Raw genomic sequence first — 25,910 nt, forward strand, 5'->3', positions numbered from 1 at the left:
TTGTTTGTAAGATATGCAATAGACTTTTTTCCCCAGGTAGGGAAGCCAAAAACATGAGCCTGCAAACCTTTAGATTGTCTTCTCCCAAAGGGCTTGTACATTTAAGACTTAGGCAGTGGAATTGAGATAATTATGAAAAATTGTTTAAGCTCTTAAGTTAATAATGTCTTCAGAATGCATGCAAATGATTAACACAGTTTTCTTTGATTACCTTTTTTCCAGGTGATTCATGGCAGGGGACGTGGAAGGATTCTGTTCCTCCATCCATGACACCAGTGTCTCTGCTGGGTTCAGAGCACTGTATGAGGAGGGATTGCTTCTTGATGTCACTCTGGTTATTGAAGATCATCAGTTCCAGGCCCATAAAGCACTCTTGGCCACCCAGAGTGATTACTTCAGAATTATGTTTACTGCAGACATGAGGGAGCGAGATCAGGACAAAATTCATTTAAAAGGTCTAACTGCTACTGGTTTCAGCCACGTCCTTCAATTTATGTATTATGGAACTATAGAACTAAGTATGAATACAGTTCATGAGATCCTTCAGGCTGCCATGTATGTTCAACTTATAGAAGTGGTGAAGTTCTGCTGCTCTTTTCTATTAGCAAAAATCTGCTTAGAAAATTGTGCAGAAATTATGAGACTCTTAGATGATTTTGGTGTAAACATCGAGGGAGTCAGGGAGAAGTTGGACGCCTTTCTGCTAGACAACTTTGTGCCACTCATGTCCAGGCCTGACTTCCTGTCTTACCTGAGCTTTGAGAAGCTCATGTCTTATTTGGATAATGATCATCTGAGCAGGTTCCCAGAGATAGAGCTGTACGAGGCTGTGCAGTCTTGGCTGCGGCATGATAGAAGACGCTGGAGACATACCGATACCATCATTCAGAACATCAGGTTTTGTTTGATGACCCCATCCAGTGTTTTTGAGAAGGTTAGTGCATTTGAAAGCAATAGACAGGACTCATCGTTTAGTTAAGACAGTATGTTTTTATAGGTAGGATTCCCAGGCTTGGTCAGGAGCAAAAAAGAGAATAGTTTATAAGAATAGTTAATGGATAAGCAGTCTAATTTGTTGTAGCTTGTGCATTTAGGTTTTTAAAAATACATTTTGTGGGCGAAAGATGAACCAGGTAGGTAGTAGAGTAGTTTTGTTTTGAAAGTACTTTTAAAGTTGAAGCATAATTATTTAACCCAAAATATTCCTAGTTTGCTTTAGGTTTTCTTTCTTTCCACAAAGTAATTAAATCTGAACTGGGTCAGGTTAGCTCTGTTTTTAAAAATTAATTTAAGTAATACATGCTGAAATTAGAGTTGAGAGGAGTTTTTGTAGTTTTGAATGATGTACATTAATGCAGTTTCGTATTCCTCTAAAATGTAGTGAGTAAACATAAAATAGCTCTTGAAAAGCAGTAGGCCCTAGTGGTGATGCTTCCCTACCCTTACCTAGTTGATTTTCTTCCCTCCTCTTAAGTAGTTCTGTTTTTCCCGTTGCACTATGAATACTAACAATTTAACCATGAAGACATGTTTATGTCTAAAACCATTGTTTTGGCATTTCTGACTAAATAGACTATAAATCCTCTGCCTACGTTGATCAAACATCCCTGTGCACATTTTACCATGTAATAATTCTGCTATCTGAAAAATAGTCTTTCTCCAAAACAACCTTGGCCTTTTTGCATGAAAGCATATTTCATTTTTATATCAGAGTCTCACTTGTGATTCTTTCTTGCTGAAAGGAGAGAAAGCAGTTTCAGTAATTGCTTAATTGGATTCTAATCACATGGTTACCTCTGGGGCTCTGTTTACCTCTTGCATCTTTTCTTCTTTCTAGAAAGCACACTTAAAGCTTTGGTTCGACACCCTTCATGTTAAATAGTTCTTCAGCTTTAGTTACCACACCTGGTGATTAAAATACAATATTTGCAAAGGAGGGCTGTTTACACCGTTTGAAAAATAAACAGATTTGTGCCTTCAGATAGCACTCAGCAGCCTGGCATGTTTCTCCCCCCCCCCCCGAAATGCTGTGGAATGTCATTAACTTATACTTTCAATAGAGAACCCAATTTTATGGGATTTTATCTTTATTCTCAGAATGTACTTGATCTGGCAGACATAATTGAAACTAAAGAATACATTTCTTAATTACTTTTTGTTGGGTGATGATCAGCCCCACATCAACTATGTAAATCATTTGTCTCTGATTTGATTTTTTTCCTTACTATTGTTTTTATTGCTCTCTTTCCTTGGGGAATCCTGTTTTGTCTTTATACATTAAATGCAATTGCACTCCCACTACTAAAACAAAAACCCTCCAACTTTAGTCTAGATGGAAGTACTGGTGAAATAAATAAAATTTCTCCTTCTGTGGGACAATATGATGGAATTGTTAGCAGCAAATGATTTTTAAGTGCTGAGTGCCGGGCCTTTTTATATTCTAATTACCAGTTCAAGCTGGTCAATAGTGGCAGTGGCTGAAGTGAAAGTTAATACCATTGGGTAGTTTTGTAAATTATATGAAACATCACTTGTACCTTCTGATGGATTTTGTTTGCTTAAATAGCATAGGAGGTGGTTATTCACCACTGGCCAGGTATTGGGTAGATCTCAGAATAAAAATGTTAAGGTTTCCTTCTTGAGTTAATTTCTTAGGAAAACTTAATAAGGCCCTGGCCACAGAGGAATCTTTATTTTTTGTAATATAGTAGAAATCTTTTAGTTTTATTTTAGTAATACTGGTAAGACAAATGGAAGGTAGTCAGTGATTCTTGTCTTAGCGATGTATGAGAGTTAATGCTTGTCAAAGGAATCTTTCTCTTAAAATTCCAATAGAGTTTAACATATATTGTAATATTAGTTTCAGGAGGGATGTATGGCTTTCTAAATTTTGAAAACACTACTTAAGCAGATTTTTGAGAGCTTATCTCTAGAAATAAAACTTCATAAACCAAACTGAAATGGAAAATTGGGTTGGGAAATAAGAATTTGAACTATTTTGCACCATACTAATTTGAGCTCCCTTGAAAATAGGGCCCATCTATTTTTCCTTTACTTAGTACGCTGCAGGTCTCAAACAAAGCCATTTTAATATCCATTATATACGCACGGTGATAGAAAGGGCACAGAAATAAAGACATGTTACATCTGTGCTCGTCCTTTTTTAGTACGAGAATCTACATGGGAAAAGTGTAGGCAGTTTTGATTTGTGGTTTTATCCTATAGGCTGAAATTTAGAAAAATGGAATATTGATAGGCACTTTTTATTTTTAGCTTTAAATTATTAAAAACTTACGACTTTCTAAACATAAAAAAGTATCCGAAAGAATAGTGGAATGATCACCCATAAACATATCCTGTAGGTTAATATTGTTATCATCTTGCCACATTGGCTTTAGCTATGTAAAACCATTTCAAAGAACGTTGTAGACATTATGATACTTCATCCCTCACTGCTTGATGGAGCAGCTCATCTCCCAAGAGTGAGGAAATTCGACATAACCATAATACCATTGTTGAAATTAACAGTCATTCCTTAATGCCATGTAATAGGCACTTCATTTTCTGATTTTTCTCATTTGTCCCCTAAATGTCTTTTTTTAGCTGTTTTTTTTTTTAAGGATTTAATCAAGGTTCATACAGTATATTGGGTTATTATGTCTCCCTTTGAATCTAGAACTGTCTCTCCTTTTTCTTATGAGGATGTTCAAACATAAAAAGTTGGAAGAGTAGTATAACGGATACCTGTGTAGCTGTCACCTAGATTCAAGAACTGTTAACATTTTAGCATATTTGCTTTATCTAGATCTTTTTTTCTTTGCTGAACCTTCAGAAATAATTGCAAACATCATAATACTTCATAAAAACTTAAAAACTTAACACGCCTCTCCTACGAATAAGGACTCTTTCCTACCCAAGTTCACTGCCATTCCACCTAAGTAAATTAACAATAATATCATCTAATAGCTAGTCCATATTCAAATTTTCCCATTTCTCAAAATGCCGTAGAATGTAGTCATTACTTATGCATTGCTTTTGGTTATCACATCTGTCTAATCTTTCTTAATCTAAAACAGTCCCCTACTTTTTTTGAGAACGATAAGATCACTGATTGTCTTAGTGTGTTCCATATTCTGGATTTATCAGAGTATTTCTTTGTGTTGGTATTAACTTAGTTCCTCTTTTCCTTATGTGTCCTGTTAACACATCTACTTTTCAGCATTGTGTTTTTTCAGGAACAGTTACAGGAAAATATTGTTGTAATGCTGAAGAAGTCTTGGCACTTAGCAACTCTAATCAAACTTAGAATTTACAGTCTTTTTTTGTATTAGGAGGCTAAGTAGCCCGATCCTATGACTAAGGTAATCAAGAGTTTTATTCATAGTATTCTGTTAGATTTGTTTTAGAGTCTTAAAATTTCCCTCCTTTAAAAAAAAACAAACCCAGAACCTTTCCATTCAATTAATGAGATTAAAACCAACTGAAGTCAAGATCAAAAGATTACTCTCTATAATAAAGAAATTAGTGTATATCTATGACTCTAGAACTGCGCTGTTCAATACACTTACTGCTTGTGGCTACTGAATACTTGAAATGTGGCAAGTCTGAATTGAGATTTCAAAACTTAGGATGACAAAAGGGTGTAAATGATCTCATTACTCATTTTTATGTTGATTATAGTTTGAAACGATATTTTGGGTATACTGGGTTAAATAAAATACATTATTAAAATCAACTTCACCTTTTTACTTTTTTAAATGTGGCTACCAGAAAGTGTAAAATTAATCATTGGCTCACATTTGTGGCTCTTTATATTTCTGTTGCACAGCGCTGCTCTAGAAGTTCAAGGAATGAGCTGTTTATTAGAAACTCTCTGAATATGCGTACGGTCAACAGCCCTTCTCACATATTAAACTCTTCTGGTTTCTCAGCCATTCGAGGTGTTCTGCACAGTTTAGTGTTAAATGAGCTTACCTACCTAACTGTTCTGTAGAGTGGCTGACGAAGTTAACTTGAGTGTGGCATCTCTTTGTCAGGATCCTTACCCTGGCCTCGGGAAAATAAAAAGCAAGTGAACAAAGCTTGGTGGAAGGAACCTGTACAGACTTTAATTCTTCTTTGGTAGTAACTTTTGAACAGATCTGAGCAGAGGCTTCACAGTGAGGGAACTGGGCATTCTGGCTCTCCCCAGGGAATAGCCCTCCTTCATTGTAGGGACCTGAATCTCGCCCTCTAGCTATGCCGAAATCTTGGAGTTTATTCTTCTGCAATATCTTTCCCCCTCGTCCTCTACTTTTCTCCCCAGCTGAAAACAGACAGTCTTAACTTTTGTACTGAGTACTCTATGGGACTGTCACCAAAGAGCTCATGGCTTCCGAATTTCCTCACGGAGTTCCTTAGAAACAGTGATTCTCCTTACATGAATACCTTATATATGTCAGATTGTGCCTCAAGTGCTCTATACAAAGGTAGAGTCTACAGGTTATTTCCATTTTATAGGTAAGAAAACAGGCTCAGAAAGGTTAGGAATCTTACCCCAGAACAAGTGGTATTGCTCAGAGTGGAACCCAGGTCTGCTCACTTCCCAGTCCAAGGGCTTCCTATGATAGCTGCTAGAGCAGGGAGGGAGAGGACCCTGAGGTGCAGAAGCATGCACTTAACCCTCTGGCCCACTTGGGTCGTTTAGAAGTTGTTGTATAGTCATGAAAATTCCAATGTGTTTGCATGAACAAAATATAGCCTGAGAAATTTAATGGCACTGAAAAAGGTACAAGGTGTGGGAAAACTTCCAGATGTGCAAGCCCAATTCTGGGGATTTCAATGTATAATCAAAGAAAGCTAAAAATAAATTTAAGGATCTTGTCCTTTTAATATAGTTGTTGAAGAGTTCTTAGGATTCCTTTTATCTATGGTGGATTTTTAAACTAGACTTCATTTTCAGTTTTTACTGACACAGATGTCTGTGGCGTGTTTTTTTGTTTGTTTTTACTAGCTCTGAGGGTCTTTGCATCTGTTAACAGAGATAAGGCCTGACATTGGTCATTTTGAATTTCAGTGATGTGAGGATTTAAATAGTTTAAACCTTGCTTTCTTTGTTCTTTCGGTTTTTTAAAAAAATTATTGCGTTATTGAAAACATTTTATGAAGTAAATGTATGTTTGGCAAAATGCTATTATACTTCTTTTGTATAGAAAAGATCTTTTTAGCAAAATTGTTAAATTATTCATTAAAATACCCATATGTTGATTCTTTAGTACAGTGACATTTTAATATTTTTGAACCTAGGGCATCTTCAGTATCGTAAATATGCATAAGGTAAAAGCATACCAGTGATCCCCTTAGAAATTGTATTAATCATAATCATAAAATCTTCCAATTTTTCAAAAGGAAAGAAAATCTTTTCAGTCCTGTAAAGATTAAAAAAACACATTTGTTCAGCTTATAATTAGGCTTTTACAGTTGGTTTTTCATTGGCTGTTCAGTAAGGGAGCAGATTATAAAGATGTATTCTGCTTTATTCCTTTTTTTTTTTTTTAAAGATTTTATTTATTTATTTATTTGAGAGAGAGAATGAGATAGAGAGAGCACGAGAGGGGGGAGGGTCAGAGGGAGAAGCAGACTCCCCGCTGAGCAGGGAGCCCGATGCGGGACTCGATCCCGGGACTCCAGGATCATGACCTGAGCCGGAGGCAGTCGCCCAACCAACTGAGCCACGCAGGCGCCCCTATTCTGCTTTATTCCTAATGTTTTGTAAACTAGCTCGTGATATTCAGACTCCCTAGTGTGCTTTTTTCCCTCATATATTAAATGTAATTCATCATACTCCCCCAAATTTGGATTTATGGAACTTCTTTTTAAAAGATTTTATTTATTCACTTGAGACACAGATACAGAGAGGGAGAGAGAGAGCATGAGCAGGGAGAGAGGGAGAGGGAGGAGGAGAGGCAGACTCCCCGCTGAGCCAGGAGCCTGATGTGGGGCTCCATCCCAGGACCCTGGGATCATGACCTGAGCCGAAGGCAGATGCTTAACCATCTGAGCCACCCAGGCGCCCCAGATTTATGTAACTTTTAAAGAGCAAAGCTAATGTTTTAGTGAGAAAAAAGTTCTCTTTTACTGAGAATATTTTTGGATTTAACCGTTACCTGCATTTTATGAAAGCTTATTATAGGAACTTTTACAACTTTGAGATAATTTTGATAGTCTGCTGAAAAAAAACACAGCTTCATTATTAGTAAAAATTAATCCTAGGATCAGAATTAAAAAATGCTTCAGAAGAGGGTGCCTGGGTGGCTCAGTTGGTTAAGCGACTGCCTTCGGCTCAGGTCATGATCCTGGAGTCCCTGGATCGAGTCCCGCATCAGCCTGCTTCTCCCTCTGACCCTCCCCCCTCTCATGTGCTCTCTCTCTCTCTCATTCTCTCTGTCTCAAATAAATAAATAAAATCTTTAAAAAAAAAAATGCTTCAGAAGAGCTTCCAGATACTTTTTAAAAAAAGTCTTTAACTTAAGGTGCAGAATTTGTGGCTTTAAAAGCTACATGTTAAAATGGGGATAAGGTGTCTTGTAGTCACCTTGAAAGGGAAAGAATTCAAGGATTAACAAATTAAGTGTCCAAGTATACCTTGGATACTTAAGAACGTTAGGAGCTCTCAGAACTGCTCTTCACAAAACACTGATAATCTTCCAAATAGTTTCTCTATTAGCACAGTTGATGTAGATAACATTAACAATGAACTATATGACACATGAGTAAACTGATTGTCCTTAATGTCATGCTTGGATGGTGTGATATTCCAGTTAATTGAGGTACAGACCACTGGTAATGACATTGTATGGGTAAGGACACATCTATGTAAAGTGTAGGTGCTATATGCCCTCCAGAATTCCTTTACTTAGGTACTGTGACATGTTTTGACTAATCTAGCACTTGAGCTATCCAAAATTTCTATCCAGCAACCAGACCATTACCTGTAGTGTTACCACAGTTTAGCAGAAAACTAAAAAAAAGTTTAATTATTTCTAGTAACTTCAGCTACAGCCAGACAAATCTAGAGGAAAAAACAAATTTGTTTCTAACCCTCACCGAAGTACATGAGAAACATAAGCAGTACTGTATTTGACAATACAAATTTTTTTTTTTTTTTTTTACAAAGCCAGTAACCTAGATTAAAAATGTGAAATTTGGTTAGAGTTCCTAATAAGTCTGAGTTGTTTTTGAAAAAGTTTAAAATCCCCTTCATATATTAAATAGTACCTATACAGCTATAAACTTGAAATTGCTTAAATTAACAATCAGCTCACTTGCCCCTTGGAGTGAAAGCACAGACATGAGCAGGTTTTCTGGTGGAAACTAGGTCAATAGGTTAAGCAGACTTTCGCAGTTCACTTAGTGTCTTTTTCTGTATCCATCTCCTTTTTGCCTACCCTTCCTCCCCAGCCCTGTGGACTTGGATGATTGTAATTAACACGTGCACAGTTCTTTAAAAATCACCCTGGGTGTTTTCTCCTCAAGTCTTTGGCCTTTTATGTGGAGAAGTAGAGTGCTCTTGTTTTCCACCTTTGACTTGCGTTCATCCCACGTTCGCAGGTTCCTGGAGGGTGCGCTAATTCAGGGTGTTGACTGCTGTTAGATCCCCTGGGAAAGAGACTTTGGTGGGGGGTGTATGAAGCAGGAGTTCACAAATTCAGTCTTGTTGATTTTCCTTTTAAATAAAATAAATGGGAGATGAAAACAAAAGCCTAGAATTGGAAATTAGCCATGAAGTAAAAGTGAAGGAAGAGATGAAGTACAGACAGCTATATTGACTTGTAAAAGGAGAAAATTTTTTTTGATGAACGGAGGAAAAAGGAGGGAGAGAAACCAAATGATAAGCAGAAATCCAACAGGATCAGAGAAGTCCTAAAATGGAGACAAGGTTAGCAGCAGGAGAGGAACAGGGGCAAATACTAAGATTTTAGGCTTTAAAGTTTTAATTCTCAAATTTAATATTTACTCAGAAAATGTTACATGTGTCATGGGGTGAGCCTTGCTCATTCAGAAGTTAGTTTTAGGATTAAACCTTTTTGGCTTTCCTTCTGTTTTACCATATTTTTAAATAAAATTATATATTTACATAGTTGAGAGTATTTCCATAAATAGGAAAAACTCTAGAATTTAGTTGTACTATCTAAATATTACTATAATCAAATAATATGGTCTTAAGGGACTTTCTAGACATTACATCATTTTCTACCTTTTAGGCTTGTGCACACTTATTTAACTTCTAGTGGTGTTCTATGACTATTGTGCTGAAATTGGAAGGAGATTAGACTTTCTGAGCATACTTATTTTTGAACTACATATTTTTCACTCTAGAAAAGTTTAAGGGCTAGAAGACTAACCAAATTGTGCTGAAACTCATATTAGATAGAGTCTTGAAGAGGGTCCTCTCCCTCACCCCCATTTACGCTGGTTACTTCTGAACTTCTGTTTGGTAATTTAGACTGTTGCCTGCTTGAAGAAGAGAGGATAGTTAAATCCTTATTAAAATTTGTCTTTACTGTTTGGTATTTGACTGCAATTACAGTATTACTGAGAAGATTTGTGCTTAACAGGAACTGATTTTTTTATAGCCTTATCCTTGGTCATTAACTCAGTTTTTCAGGACAAAGGGATTAATTATAAAGGTATTTTGCACCTAGCTTTTTTGTGATGATTTTAACATAAATCAGTATAAGCTTCAGTTCTGAGCATGATTTTATAAATAGACTTCTCATACCAGGGTGGATGCTTTTGTAATACAGCACATAAAGACTGCTCCACATTTTGCTGAATATCAAAATAATATTAAATGTAGCTGTGGTTCCCAAAGGTATAATTTGTTTTAGTAACTGCTTTGTTTCTGGATATTTCTTTTTTTTTTTTGAAGTTTTATTTATTTATTTGACAGCGCTCAAGTAGGTAGAGCAGTAGATAGAGGGAGAGAGAGAAGCAGGCTCCCCACTGAGCAGGGAGCCGGATGCAGGGCTCGATCCCAGGACCCTGGGATCATGACCTGAGCCGAATGCAGAGGCTTAACCAACTGAGCCACCCAGGCGCCCCTGTTTCTGGATATTTCTTTTGAGCAGATTGGATCATGGAGAGGGGATGATAAAACTGATAGCCAGGACTGTCTTCCTTCCACATGACACCTTATACTCCTCATTCTGAAAATTAGGTTAGCATTTTTGGATGTAGGAAGGGCCAGAGGTGTCTTCATGCAACTGATTCCTTTTGTAAGGAGAAAATATCTAAGCCAGAGGCTTGTCCATAATCACACACTGACTTGGGGACAATGTCAAGCCTAAGATCTGGGATCTTTAGTTCAGGGATTATTCCAGTCCCCAGTGGCACCTCCCACCCCCACTGACAGATAAACTAATAAAAGGCATGGGTTTTTGTTTTGTTTTAGTTTAAGTATATTGGGCATTTAAAAAAACATTTTGAAAGGTGAAATAGCTGATAATATCTTAAATTGGCTGGCTAAAGGCCTAAAATAATTTTAGACTGTAGCCAGCTATTTTTTCTTAAATTTTTTTTCAGTAATTTCTTCACTTAGCGTGAGGCTCGAACTTACAACTCTGAGATCAAGAGTCACATGCTCTACTGGCTTGAGCCAGCGAGGCACCCCAGACTGTAGCCAGTTTTAGTAGATTTTTTAAATTGCAGATTTTTAATCAAATAAAGGTAGTAAGCTCTGTGGAAATGGCTGTTTTAGTTACATTGCCAGTTCTGTTTTAATTCTCAAAATTCAGAGTGATATATACGAATAGGCTTTAAAAGTTAAAAATTTAATGAATGGATGATGTAACATTTTGACAGAGGAGGGAGAAACATGGAATTTTTGCCCAGTGGTAATGGCTAGCTATTATTTCTTCAACTTAATATATATTTATAGGAACCACATTCAAAATTAATAATTTCTCACATTTTCTCCTTTATATGCACACACACAATTAAACTAAAAGATCAGAGGAAGTAATGGCCAATTTAAGATTTTCAGATCACTGTTTTTAAGAGGTAACAAACTTTAATTTTGTAATCAGCATAAGAGAAAATGCTTTTTTGTAATATTTTTCAGTATCAAAGTAAGAAAAGTGATAATGAATATATTCTAAGTATTAAGACAGCTTTTTTTAATCCTATGGAAGGATAAGGGAAGTAGTTCTTTAAAACATGAAAAAAATGTCATTTTCCCCCATATCTTGTTTTTGGAAGCACTTGATCTACAGATAAACTGTTATGTGAGGAGGGAATGATGGGAGAAATGCTTAAAGATGAGCCACATGTTTCTTTTTTGATAGCTCGCTTTGTTAATGCATTCAAATGACTCCATTTACATAGCCCTCCGCTTTTTGTTTTAAAGCAGAGTATATCTGTAATTACTTTGTCCAGGATTATCAAAGAGGCATTAATTCTCCATTTCTATAATGAAAGAAGAAACTAATTGTGCTTATCGATATTGTCTGGTTTTAGAGGAAAATCCTAGCTCTGGGAAAAGGGCAAGGTAGATCTAGAACTTCTAGCTGTGGCAGAGAGGAGGAGCTAAATTTCATTGGTTAGATGTTCTGCAGTATAATCAACTATCTCAAAGGCACAGCTTCCATTGTTGGGGGCCTACAGGTAGAACAGGCTGGATAGAGATATGTAGCTGTGATGTGAATTTTGACATAGACTTGAAGTAACTTTTAAAACTCTTTGGAACTCGAGATTCAAAGGAACATGATAGAATGAATGGAGAAGAGGACAAAGGGACCCGAGGGTTGGGTAGAAAACGAGAGACAGGAAAATGACTGTAAGAAGTTCAGCTGACTCAGTTTGATGGGATCTGTAAGAGCCTGGGTTCGGAAGGTGGAAGGCTGTCACACAGGCCATGGTGCCTCGTCCTTACGTGACACCAGGACCCCTCTCCGGTGCTCCTGATACACGGTCACACCTGGACTACCTCCACTGGCAGGAATGCTCCCTGAGTCCAGAGGTAGACAGTCCTGACTTAGGGAAAATATGTACCCATGCCCTTCTGACGGCAGTCCTTGTAAAAAAGCCAAGTACAGACCTGTATAGACCCTGAGAAGGGGCAACTCTATGTTGTGTGTGTATACATACGTTTTCCTCTTGGTGTACTGCCAGCTGTGTAAAACAGTCCGTTTTGAGTTTTTGAGAATATTATACGCTTCTGCAGTTTTTATCATTTGACATTTTGAACATCTGTGTTAGTGCATGTGGATTAACCTTCTTTTTAATGACTGCATATGGTAAAGACTGCATACAAGAGTTTATTCAACCAGTGTCTTGTTGCTAGATATTTGAGTTGTTCCCAGTTTCTGTGCTCTTAGAATAATGTGATGAACATCCGTTATCTTGACAGTTCTAATTACAAAGCTTTTCCCTCTGCTGGCCTAAAATCTTCCCTCTAACCTCTGCTGACTGGTCCTGAAAACGGTTGCCATCTTTCTCCTGAGTCTTCTCTTGAGCTTAAACATTCCTCGTCAGTTTTACCATTTTTTTCCGATGGGTTGGATCCTTTTCCCCGGGATGTGGTCCGCTTTGTGATGTCTAAATTGTAGCGATGGAACTTAGCCCTCTTAGCTGTGGTTTCACCAAACAGAGAGGGTGGGATTGTCTGTTTTGATTCAGTCCATGATTTTATTCTGCCATATCACATTTTTTCGTATTGAGGATAGTCAGTTATAGCTTTACATTTGGAGTTCACGGAGCCCTGGAGTATTTGACGAAAGCTCTGGACTTCCCACCATCTCACCTTACCCCACCCCCCTCCCCCCCGGAATGCATTAACACAATTATTTCTGCAGTTTTAGGTGGTTCATGGCTCCCTGGTGTTAATCTTTATCATTAGGCTTGTTGATTACTTTGCCAAAGTCATAGGTTCTCTCATTCTCTATCAGTTCTGTTACATCCTCAAACATTCAACTGGAAGTGGTCAAGCCTTGGCATTGCTGGGTGAGTCCATGCTGCTTCTCAGCATGTAGGCTTTCTTATCGCAAGTGGTATTTTTTAACAATCCAGATCAGCCTCAGGCTAACCAGTCTGTAGTTTGGAAGTCTGGCTTCTAGTCCTTTCCCAGTCTTCATGATTCCGCACAGATTACGGAAAGCAATTAAGCAGCCTTTTCTGTGAAGCCTCTCAGGATCCCAGGATGTGATTTTGAGATCACATGACTTGAACCTAGTGAGAATATCTATCTAGTTTTTCTTTTTTTTTCTCAGCCATCTTGGATTTAAGTTTCTTCTTAGTCATTGTGTTTGATCTTCAGATTAGAAAGAATAGAACATCCATAGCCAAGAATGGAAATAAAATAGGAGAAGGCTATTAGTCTTTGTTAATATTACATTAACCACCCCATCCAGGAGGGGCTTCACGTTTGCCTCTACTTCTTTTTACTTTAACCTCTAAGATGCCATTTATTCATTATCTGGCACTTTTTTAAGTCACAGTTCATCCTGAGGCTTTAGCCTTGTTCACAGTATTCTTACAGCTCCATTTCACCCTTTGTGATTCTTGTTTTATGTGCTTGTTTTTTTTTTTTTTTTTTACCATCTGTTGTAAGTGGTTTTTTAACATCTGAATCCCAGAAAGCTCTCTGTGCAGCACATCAGATTTTTTAGATACTTTCCCCTTTTCTTCCCTCATCAGTGTGTTTTGCAATTATGCAGTCAGCATTATGCTTCTGAGAGCCTCCAAGCCTTCTTGAGCTTCTTTACACAGTTTCCGATCTTGGAATTGATCCTAATTTTCCTTTAAAAAACTTGAAATCTGTCTATCCAATATGTGCAGCATTCCCCTTCCCTTCTCGATCTCCAAGTGACATGGCTGCTTTAAAGCTTCCTCCTTCTTGCATCTTACTAATCATGTTTTTTGGGGGAAGATTAGGTCCAGAGTAACAGTTTCTCTCCTTTCTCCTCTAATTTCTGAGACTGAATTTTTATGCAGACCGAAAACACATCATCAGATGCATCGACTTAAGCTGACACGCCTACAGGTGTCCACTGGTCAGTGGTAGTAGCTAATAATGGCTATTGTTGTACACTGCCACGTGACAGGCACCATACTGTCCTTTTCACGTAGATGACCTTGCCTATCTCCTACCTTAGGGTTATGAGGCATAGTGCTACTATTGTTTTCCCAATAATACAGATGAGGAAATGGCTATAAGGATGTTGAGTCACTTGCCCAAGATCCCACAACTCGTGAGTGCCAAAGTTGGATATTTTCTAAACTGGATTCTTAATCGCCATACTGGGCAGCTTGACATGGTGCTTAATTACAGTGCTGGACGGGATTCTATTACCTCAAAACCTGTGTAGTTCTCAGGCCACTGGCTGTGCACAGTAGGCACTTAAATATTTAATTTGAGGTTTATGTTTCTTGCTGATTTCCAGGGTATTGCCTTTTAGCTCTTGCAAATAAAAAGATGATGAAAATGGATGAGGTACACTATTAGGCAATTCATAGGAGAAATGGAAAGATGAAAAGATGCTCATTTTTCCTAAGCAAATATATTTTTGATGGTTTTAAGAGACCCAGTTTTTAAATGGCAAGACTCTTTTTGTTTATAAATATGATACATGAAAAAGAATGCAAAGATGTTTGTGAAGTTTCAGAGATAATCACTATTAACACAAGCATGCATACACAAAATCTTACTTAATTGGGCTACCAGTGTACTGTTGCTTTTTAAAAACTGAATATATTGTGGACGTCATTCCATGTTACTAAGCACTCAGTGATGACAGCTGTACAGGTTTCCATTGTTCCTCATAAGAGATTGCAGCTCACTTCATTTCCTTCGTTCTGTACCTTTTTATATGTGAAGTAAAAGTAGAGGATGAGACTTCAGATCTGCTATTTTTATTATATTATTAGTCTGTTTATTGAAATTACTTCTTTACCATTATTCATTATTTGATCTCTTCCACGCTTAGTGTTTTGCTAGGAAGAATGGGGTTGGATGCCCAGTCATTGTGATCCATACAATTGATTCTTTGTTTCAAGGACCATTATACTATCTTTTCCTTGAGAAGGGTCATTAGGCTAATTCGTTGAACATGTATGTTAAGTGTTTTAATAAATGAGTTTGTCATTTAGAGTTTTCTAATGAGTAGTGGAAGCTGTGCAGTAACCTATTGGAAATAGCTTTGGAGCAAGACTGTCCTGGATCAAGGTTCAGATCCCAGCTCTGCCAGTTTTAGTCATGTAAACAATTTGGGCAAGTCACTTAAGGTTCTACGCCTCAATTTTTTCATCAGGAAAATAGGGATGATTATTACTCTCTCATGGGAGGAATAGTTTAACTTGAGATATCACACATAAAGCCCCAGTGCAGTATTGACGTCCGTTTTTTCTCTTTTACGTAGTAAGACAAGGAATTCTCAACCTTTTTTGTGCCGTTTACCCTTTTGCTAGCCTGGTGAAACCCACAGAAGGACCCCTCAGAATAATGATTTAAAATCCATAAAGTTAAATGCTTGGGATTACAAAGGAAGCCAATTATATTGAAATACAGTTACCAATATACTTAAAACACATTTGTGGTCCTTTCTGTTTCAGACATTTTTTGGGCCAAGGTGGGGAGTGAATGAGAAAGCTAGGAAAGAGGGAGGAAAACAAGGAGATGTAGGAAAAGGAAGCTCCTAAATAAATATGCCTGGTGCCGGCTCCCTCCCAAGCAATCACCCCGGATTCCCCAGAGGCTCCTAGAGCTTTCCACGTCCGCATCCTCCCAGCAGTTCAGATTGATCACCAGTGAAGTGAATGCCTCTCCAGTGTCCCTTAGTGACACCACTCTCCAGAGCGCCTCAAGTCTAAATCCTCAGATCACTTCGAGCCCTGACTTTTGCACCCTATCGCTACTTCACATCAGTCACGCACTTCTGCCCATTTGCTCTCTCAATATCTGATTTTCCCGTCGAAATGGAAGACTCTCACCTTGCCATTATGATAACAGGCTTTTTCTTCATGGTTGTCCAGCTTCCTCCCTCTTCCACAAGGGAGCCCGTCAGTGTTTTGGGCCAGTTTGGTATGTTTCAGATCTTCCGGTCTGCAGCACTCAAAGATGGGCTGTACACTCTCATTGCCAACCGTCAACCGCCTCATTTACTTGTTGGCAAATCTATATTTTCATTTCCCCAGACATATTCGAAGTTCTTTGAGGAAACAGACCCCATCTTATACTTAACATTTTTATCTCCCCATAGAACTTAGCACAATACTTAAAATTGCTTCATAAGGTCTTGGTAACAAAAAATCATCACAATGGGGTAGTTCCAGCTCCAAAAACAAAGAGGAAAAAATTGGACCTCGTCACCTGGATTATGGTTGTAGGAGTTGCTGATATCTGACCAAGTCTTTATATCAAAAACCTACTGAGAATTTCGTGTCTATTTAAATTTTTACTAACTCACTAACTTGATTGCCCAAGTTACTCAGTCACGGTTGCTCTTACAGTGTTCCTTGTGGTTAAGGAAACCATGGCCGTGATTCCCTCTACTGTGAAACCTCTGTTTGTCCTCATAATCACCACTTGTATCCCAGGGCCTCACATAGAATAGATGATTAGTACATTTTGTTAGAGGAGTTTAGCTTGTTCCTGGAAAATAACTTGTTTATTTTAAAAGGCTTGGGGATGTGCATAGATTATTATAAAAACAAATATGATGATAGCTTTGTTTAAAAAAGAAGTATGTGATCTTAACAGGAAAAGCAGTTTTAGTACAGTAAGCCTCAAATCATACACTAATCACCTTAGTTGGCTTTGATATTTTGTTTGCCGTTGATGCTCTTTCTTTTGGTTAAATTCTTCTACTTGTATTCTTAGGTTAAGACATCCGAATTTTACAGATACTCCCGACAGCTGCGCTATGAAGTTGACCAAGCACTGAATTACTTTCAGAACGTCCACCAGCAGCCTTTGTTGGACATGAAATCAAGCCGCATCCGCTCTGCCAAACCCCAAACTACAGTATTCCGAGGAATGATTGGACATAGCATGGTTAACAGTAAAATCCTTCTCTTAAAGAAACCAAGAGTCTGGTGGGAACTGGAGGGCCCCCAAGTTCCTCTGCGCCCAGACTGCCTTGCTATCGTCAATAACTTCGTGTTCTTGTTGGGCGGGGAAGAACTGGGCCCGGATGGCGAATTCCATGCTTCTTCCAAAGTGTTCAGGTATGACCCGAGGCAGAACTCTTGGCTCCGGATGGCAGACATGTCAGTGCCACGTTCAGAGTTTGCAGTTGGTGTTATTGGGAAGTTCATTTACGCCGTAGCTGGCAGAACCAGAGATGAGACTTTCTATTCCACTGAGAGATATGACATCACCAATGATAAATGGGAATTCGTGGATCCTTATCCAGTTAACAAATACGGACACGAAGGGACAGTGCTCAATAACAAGTTGTTTATCACTGGTGGAATCACCTCATCTTCCACCTCCAAACAAGTGTGCGTGTTCGACCCCAGTAAAGAAGGGACCATAGAGCAGCGGACCAGGAGAACGCAAGTGGTTACCAACTGTTGGGAGAATAAGAGCAAAATGAATTACGCAAGATGCTTTCACAAGATGATTTCTTACAACGGCAAGCTTTATGTCTTCGGTGGTGTTTGTGTGATCTTGAGGGCCTCTTTTGAGTCTCAGGGATGCCCTTCCACAGAAGTGTACAACCCAGAGACTGATCAGTGGACCATCTTGGCATCCATGCCAATTGGCAGAAGTGGCCATGGTGTGACTGTGCTGGACAAACAAATAATGGTTCTTGGAGGCCTTTGCTACAACGGTCATTACAGCGATTCCATCCTCACTTTTGATCCGGAAGAAAACAAGTGGAAGGAAGATGAGTACCCGCGGATGCCCTGCAAGCTGGATGGTTTACAAGTGTGCAACCTGCATTTCCCGGAATATATACTGGACGAGGTCAGACGTTGCAACTAATGACATCTTTCTCCCTTTAAAAAAAGCCAAACAAAAAATTTGTTTGTGACAAAGTAGTTAATTAAAAAAAACATAAAGAAAAACCTCACCAGTTTTACTATCAAAGCCATTGGTCTAATATCGTAAAAAATTTTTCATTCTGTGCTAGCATCCTTTTTTTTTTTTTTGTCTTTTTAGTGGCCTCAAACTCATGCAGTAAGTTCATTCTAAGCGCTAGCTCTTGAAACTACTTCCAGAAGCAGTTGAATAGAGTGATCCACTTATCTGGGAAGTTGATTTTATGCTTTAAACATTTCTTTCAGATGTCAGCGTAGGAGTCCTGCATCTTCTAAGAGAAGACCTGATAAGTGTCACTGGATGTAATTTCGGTTCCTCTCCCGATCTGAAATCTTTTGGAACGTTTATTTCAGTGTATTACAGTCTGTTAGACCTTTTGGTTTTATGATTTAAGTTTAAAACTCTTGACCTTTTTGCATGGCTTTTTGCTGAAAATGCAAAAATATAAATTTTCTACAAAATTAACTTTTTTATATTCAAAACACTATTTCTAAGCTGCCTTCTCTTACCTGCATTGTGTTAGTGAAAGCATATCCATACTTGCATACATCTTATGAACATATAAGGCACATTTCCTTTTATGCGTGGTTAGGATTCTATATTTTTAAGCTAGTGCACTTGCACACACGGTTTGCCATACTTGTTGAATTTTAGATGTAACGTCTTTTCATGTATTAACATTTTTAGAAAGTTAAAATAACTGGAGTCCTCATTTGGTATCAAAGTAGCCTATCTTCACTCCATACTGATTCAGTAATATTTGAGCTCCGTGTATTCCTGAAACATGTATGGATTTCTGAAAACTAACATTTTATATTTTCTTTTCAAAAGTAAATGTTAGTGTTCCTTATCAATGTATGTCTTGTTTTTGAAAATGTTTTTCTTTGCAGTCTGTTTAACGTTACCCTGTTTTTAGTGAGAATCGGAGTGGTAGACGCAGCCCGGGCCCTGCGGCGCGCAAGCACTTTTAAAGAGCATTTAGGTAATACCAGACTCCTAAATAGAGGCCCCTTGAAAGTAAGTGCAACTCCCATTCTTTACACTCAGTAAGGCTGCTGCATCTGTTATTGAATGGAAAGTAGCAACTCGTGGAAAATTTGAGCTCATTTTTGACGTAGAGGTAAGAAACAGAATTATAATCTTACTGGTCATATCTACTTGTTTATTTAGTACAGAATACTTAATGGCACTGGGGATGTAAGCCCTCAGCCTTTGTTTTATTTACTGAAAGCTACTAGCATGAAGGATAGTAACCCCGAAGTTCAGAACAGATCAAGAATAACTGTTGAAAAGCATTTATATAGTAAGTGTTTTAGGATTAGCCGCGCACCTTTCAACTCTTTAAATTCGAAGGAAGAATGCGTAGTTGACAAGATTAAGCAAGAATAACCAGGGAGTGGATCATTCACATTGATGCCATTTTCTCCTGAGTAGAGTCTCTATCTGATACAGACTAGTTCTACACTGGCAAAACTTGCCAGGTCTTAGGATATTGGTGCAATATTGCAATGCCTTCTTCTATGGCTGTTGTATAAAATTTCTAGTTTCACCTTTTTTTTTTTGCTGCTGCCACCACTGAACACAAAATGGAAGAGTGAAGTCATGGAAATGTGAAGACTTTTGCTTTTTTTTTTTTTTTTTTTTTGTAATTAGATTAGATAACTATGAAAAAAACACCTGATTTTAAAACTCCAAAACTGGAGGCGTTTGAGTTTAAGAAACAGTCAGGTACACAAGTAGTTTTTGAGAAAGAGAAACAGTGGCATTGGTTTTAGAAATCAAGTTAATGATGTTCTTTTGTATATGAGACTTAAATTTTTATTAAGTGGTTGTGTCATTTGCTTTCACTTTCTAAAAATGGAATTCGGTATCTTGTTTCCCATGGTAATATGGGTAAAAGGCTTTTTCTACCTTTTAAAAATCATTTTACTTTTGAAAGTTAGGAATTAGGTTAGCCATTTAGTTCTTTTTCTAATACATTAGTTGGTTTACTGTTTTGTGTGTGTGCTGTCTTGCTTTAAAGAAAATAACAATAATGTCTTCATTATTTTCCTCATCGTTGTCTTTTGCTGGAAAAGACCGAGACAGGGTACCCCTATCAGGCTTTTACACTTCACACACCAGTGGTGGTTCTCTTTAATTGCTTAGATATGACTTCATAGCCCTAGTTAGGGTAAAATCTGGGCAGACAGTTGCGTATTCTTGGTCTTCCATTCTCAAGACACAAGACCAAGATCAAAGTTCATGTTTTAGAAAATTTGTGAAATCTTAACTTGAACTAACTCTGGGTTCAGCTTCACACGTAAGTCATGTCTGACCTGATGTTAGCTGTAATCAGTTTTGAGCTTTAAGAATAGTTGCTATTGCTTGGGTTCTGAATGTATTGAGAAAACTCATCCGTTTATATGTAGTGCTAATATAGGTTGTTTTAAATCCATGATTAACTTACATTCCCTTTTAAAATTATGGTTTAGTTGCTGAAAGAGATTTATTTTTGTTATACTAAACTATGGAAAGTTTTTCCATAGAATTTTTTTCAAGTTTATTTTTTGTGTGCTTCATTTAGAACCATTTTTGTTTATATACATTATATGTGCTCAAAATAGTGGTTTTAAAAAAATTCAGTCAGATTGGAAACTATACAGTGTAACTGTTGTGATCCTTGTGTGTTTTCACTTTACATTTTAAACAGCAGACTTTACAAAAATAGTCAGTCTTCATTAATTTCATCTTAATTAGAAATGTTTGTTCTCTTCCATATCTTTGGCCTTCTCAGTTTTGATTTTAGTCTGCTTAAAGAAAATCCTTGCACTACAGCCATTTCATAAAATTCAAGATTCTCACATTGAAGGTTTTATATTGGAAGAAATACTACTGGTTTTAAAAAAAAGCAAAGCTTAATAGAACTATTAGCTTTTCTTGAGACAGCATTCTCTGTGTCCTCATTACTCTGCTCTGTGTGCGTGTTACTCTAATTTGTGAAATATTGACTGAGCCCTTCACTTATCTTTTCTAAAGCAGCACCTTTGGACACCTCATTCTGGGAAGCCTGCTCGAGTCATAGTAAAGGACACACACATTTGTGTGGGGAGAAGTGGTAAAAATGGAGAGTTTTGTCTTAATTACATGAAACTAAGCTTTAAAATATTTTATAACAAATTATTTGAGCTGCATAATCTAAACATGTCAGACGTTCAGTGGGACTATTTTTATATATGTATATGTGGTTGTAGGTCATAACATTTCAGTTTATAATATAAATTGATATTTCAGTTTATAAGCTATCTCTCAGAAAAGACTAGCTCTTTTGAGAATACATAATTTAAAGTTTTAGACTAAAGTAAAACACAACATAGATAATAGTGTAAATTAGATATAACTGAGGGCTATATGGCAGTAAAACTGCTAGTGCCATTTTTCTTTTTTGCCTATTATACATTTTTGATTTTTTTTTTGTACTCTGAACATTTTTAGGGATCATATGTTTGTTCAATCAGATTAGAGTTGGTTTGGGAATAAATATCTTCTAAAAAGAGATTTATCTTAAAAATGGAAGTCCTGAAAAATTAGTTTATTGAGAGTTTATAAAGTCAAATATTCAGTAGACATAGACTGGCATAGGAAGGCTCGTGGAAGTCCTAGCCCTTCAGCGCCTGTACCCGTGCGCCTCGGGTATCACGCGAGCAACGCCGAGAGAGCACCATCAGCTCGGTCTGTTCCCCTCAGTATCCTTGGATTCTCGTTTTACATCTTTGGGAACAACTGCATTAAAAACCTTATTAATCAGTATATCAGTAAGGATTAGGTGTTTGCTTTCTGAAGGAGAGTTCCAGTGAGGTGGTCGGAGAGGTTATTTTCTACCTAACTTGTATATGCCCTCTACCTCTTGGGCATACTTTGTCTATAGAAAAATATTTTGACCTTTAGGTACATTTTGGGCCAGTAGTCAAATAATCCTAGGGCCGATTTAAAAATCTTAGAATAATTTAAGGTTTGCCTTTTATACCTGTTTTGAAAGCCTTTACATTTTTGTCAGGTAATTTTTCCCAAGCCGTGAATATAATCTATTCAAACATGTTTATGCTATCCATTCTGTTTTTAAATTGAAAAAAAATGTTAAAAGTGTTTATGAAGAAAAGTTTAAATAAAATATTTTTAATCTTTAAAATCTATTTTTCTCTTATTATTTGCTATCTTTATGCAACCCGTCACTTTCAGAGTCACTCGTGACTTGATTAACAGTATACATTTTGTTTTCCTTCAATGTGCCAAGGAAGTGCCACAAAAATGGGATTTCTACCAATGCTTTCAGCCACAGATTCAAATGAGTGCATTAGAGTGAAATTATTTACACTTACATGCAATGGAAATTTTATAATGAAGCCAAGTAATTAAAGTTCCACTAACGCAGAGTTTTGCAGAATGGAAATGCAGTGTGGCGATTTTGTAGGTTTCCTTTAGCATTTATGATTGATTGTTCTTAAAGGCATTTCTGAAATTAGTGAATAGGCGGAAATGAAGCTGCTACATCACAGGCCCTTGGATGTACATAGGCTCGTGTGTACCTTCTTTAAAATGGACTCCTGAGAAATCTCAGCAGGATTCCCTGGATCCTGGCCTCAAGCCACCTTTCCAGCCTCTTTCCCTCTGTCACTTCCCGCACTCCATTCTGTTGTGATTTCTGTTAGTTTCCAGCCTCAAATTACTTGCCTTCTTTCCCCTTCCCTGCTTGCAAAATCCACTTCTTTTCCCACCCCAACTCAGATGCTCTCCTTTCTTCCAGAAACGTGTGTTATCTCTTCCATTGGATTAATTGCCTCTTCTATGCTCAACGTATTCATAGCTCTTCATTTCATTTTGCATAAGAGTTGGGTAGAATTCTTTCACCACAACGACATCATAGTCTCCTTGGACGAAAGGACCTTCTTTTATTCTGTACCTTCACATCTAGCATGATACTTTTTGTACCCCCCAGGCACGGAGCTAAAATGTTGCAGCCTGTGACAAATTCCATCTGAGCTACAGGCAGATGCTGTAGGCATTTGGAAGAGGGAGATACGGTTCCCCGCCAGTTTTGTCTGCTGCTCAGTCTACACAGTCCCTGCCCTTTCTCTCCACACCTATGGCTTCAAACAGCTTCTGTCCTGACACCTGTCAAATCTGGGTCTCAACCCAGAGTTCCACCCATCTCCTGAACATCTCGCACATGTTTTGTCAGAATTTCAAACTGAACAAGTGCGAACCTGAATGCATTATCTCCTTCCCAAACACCTGCCCCTTGTCCTGTGTTCCCTCTGTTACGTGGCCTACCATTGCCTGGGACTGTTCAAGTCAGAAGCCCAGGAATGCTCTACCACTGCTTCTGTCCACTTCACCCCAGCATCTTGGTTCGTTCAGGCCCTCATTATTCTTGCTGGCCTCTGGGAGCTGGCTTTCTGATCTACCTCCACAGTCTTTTTTCTACACTGCTGCCAGAGGGAGCTTTTGAAGGGTCAATCATCCTGAGATTGAACAGCCTTTCATACTCTCCCTTCACTCTGAGAATAAGAGCCAGACTCGGCAGCGTGCCACGCAAAGCCCTTTGTGTTTTGCTACCTTTGTACCCGTCCGTTCCTCTACACCCCACATCCTAGCTACATAAGCAACTTGGAGTCCCCTGAATACGCTATGTGTTTCCTCTGGCCTCTCTGCCTTTGCACATGCTCTTCCCCTTTGCCTTTCCTGGCTAAGCCTTCTTTGGCCTGCAAGAATCAGCCTGGACATCATGGCCTTTGTCAAGTCTTGAACGCCTCGGTCCAGGCTAACTGTGCCATTGGTCTTACCACAGCACCTTGTGGACACCCACATCCTGCCTCTTCTGATACCCAGGTTGTAACTCTTCTCTATCTCACCCTTAACTGTACTCCTTGAGGGCAGATACCGTGTCTTGATTTTCCAAGAGTCTGACTTAAGCCAGGCACATGGGAAGGCCTCCTTAAAGAAACACAGAAACTTGGAAGGTTACCAATGAAATGCTCCTGGTGAGGAGGGGCAGCTGTATTGGAGAGCTCGATTGTCTGCTGAAATTGACCTCCCTGAGGGATTTCCTCCATTCATTTCCACTCCCACCTTTCCCTTGTCTAGAAGGGTAATGCATACAGCTATCATAGTTGTGAACATACTTCTTCCCTTAACATCTCAGTATGTCTGATCCAGGCAGAAATTTTCAAGTAAAACACACCAAAGCGTGTTTCAAAGATCATTAATCCCTTGAAATTCTCTGGGGGCGGAGGGGAATGTGTTCATTGGTCACAATAATGTTGAGAAAACACTTCATATATTTTTTCTTTCCTAGAGAATCTCAACAAACAGCATATTAAAAGCTCTGAGAAGTCCTGATGTTAACGCCTTTCGATTTTGTTTAGCTTCGTGTAAACCAAATGTTGACCACAGAGCTCTTTTTGTTTGTTTTTTTTTTTTCGTGGAATGTATATGATCCTTGAATGCTCTTGAAAAAGCCTGGCTAAGGAATAACTGGAAGAAAACAAGTACAGAGGACCAGTAATTAAGGTGCTCTGGTCTGTACAATTGGATTTCTTCCTGCAGATCCAGTTAAGTTTCCAGGCTGAAGTCGACATTTTGCCAAGGTGACGTTACCCTGGGGATTTGACAGCCCAAGGAAGGTCCCACTTTGTCCCCCAAGGAGTAGGATGAATTTGTACAATGAATGTGTACAACTTGTATGGTTTGCAGAGCAGGACTTCCAGAGTGGCCAGTTAAGGAGCTCAGCAGATCCTATCCCTAAAAAACAATGATAAAACTAAGCAAACTTGTCCCAAAAAATGTAGACTCTGGAAATTGATCAAAGGCATTCAACAAATGGGAGAAGCATTTATTCAAGATGGGCAGAACCGCTGTAAGAATGGTGGGAGTCTGTGCTATTTCAGCCTGGGCTACTCCCATCTCAGCTTCCCTTCCCCTAGCTATGTGACACAGAGGTTCTACCAGGGCCCTCAGAGGGGCCTGCCTTTATTTGGAGCATGACAAGCCCATGTCATTGTTGCCAGCCCTGCAGCCAGCCTGAGGTCTCAGTAATGCTTGGTTTTAGCAGTAGACTGGCAGACAGACCAGCCAGAAATTGAACAGACCTTGGGAATGAGACAGCCTACTTTATCCCTGGTGGTCCAGAAGGCTGTGTTCATGGACAAGGCTGTGTGCACCTAACGGGAGACCTAAGAGGTCCCTAGCAAGCTTCTAATCCCTGAATGGATGTGAGGTCTTGCAAACACAAAATAAAAGCTGGAATAGACTTGGAAACTACTCAGACTTTGAATGCATTCCCCAGGCCACACAAATTCATTAGCCAAGGGTGGAAGCCTTATTGGCTCGAGGTGTTAAAGTGTAACTTCTGATTAATCACTGGCTGACCACTAAGCTATGCTGACTTGGGTGATCCCTGGGAATCCAAACTTAAAAAGAAAAAAATTAAAAAAAAAAAAAAGCTGAGCAGAGACATCAATGACCGTACACAAGTCGGGGAGGGGGCAATGGGTGGGGAACAGACTCAGCAGAATTCCTCCAGGCAGATCACAAAGCACACTACAAGCCAGAAAATAGCAAAAACACCACACGGAATCCAGAGTAGCTACCATATATTATCTAAAATGTCAAGTTTCCAACAAAAAATTATGAGACATGCAAAGAAACAGGAAAGTGTGACCCATACCCAGGAGGATAAGGAGTCAATAGAAAACTAGCTCTGAGGGATCAGAGCGTTCATGGAAATCAGTATAATTATAGTTTTGTATGCTGTATTTCACATAAAATTTTATTAGAAACAATTTCGCAGCTCATTAAAATTTATTTGAAAATATTTTTAGTGAGTGTTTAGTGTTCCATAATATGGCTA

General features: G+C 38.4%; 1 protein-coding gene across 3 annotated transcripts in view; it reads left to right on the forward strand.

The window, feature by feature from the left end:
* Positions 1 to 22,184, forward strand: part of KLHL15 (kelch like family member 15) — a 35,082-nt gene extending 12,898 nt beyond the window's left edge. For 2 of the 3 annotated variants that reach the window (XM_078064223.1, XM_078064224.1), the window contains exons 3-4: positions 223 to 934; positions 16,856 to 18,146. In XM_078064223.1, coding sequence (XP_077920349.1) covers positions 230 to 934; positions 16,856 to 17,965 — 1,815 coding nt within the window. In that variant the 5' untranslated portion in view covers positions 223 to 229 and the 3' untranslated portion in view covers positions 17,966 to 18,146. Of the gene's footprint in view, positions 1 to 222; positions 935 to 16,855; positions 18,147 to 18,267 lie in introns of those variants that run through there. The other variant, XM_036105718.2, reaches the window with a different exon arrangement.
* The last annotated feature ends 3,726 nt before the right edge of the window (positions 22,185 to 25,910 follow it).

Source organism: Halichoerus grypus, chromosome X (genome assembly GCF_964656455.1).
Source record: "Halichoerus grypus chromosome X, mHalGry1.hap1.1, whole genome shotgun sequence".
Taxonomy (NCBI): Eukaryota; Metazoa; Chordata; class Mammalia; order Carnivora; family Phocidae; genus Halichoerus; species Halichoerus grypus.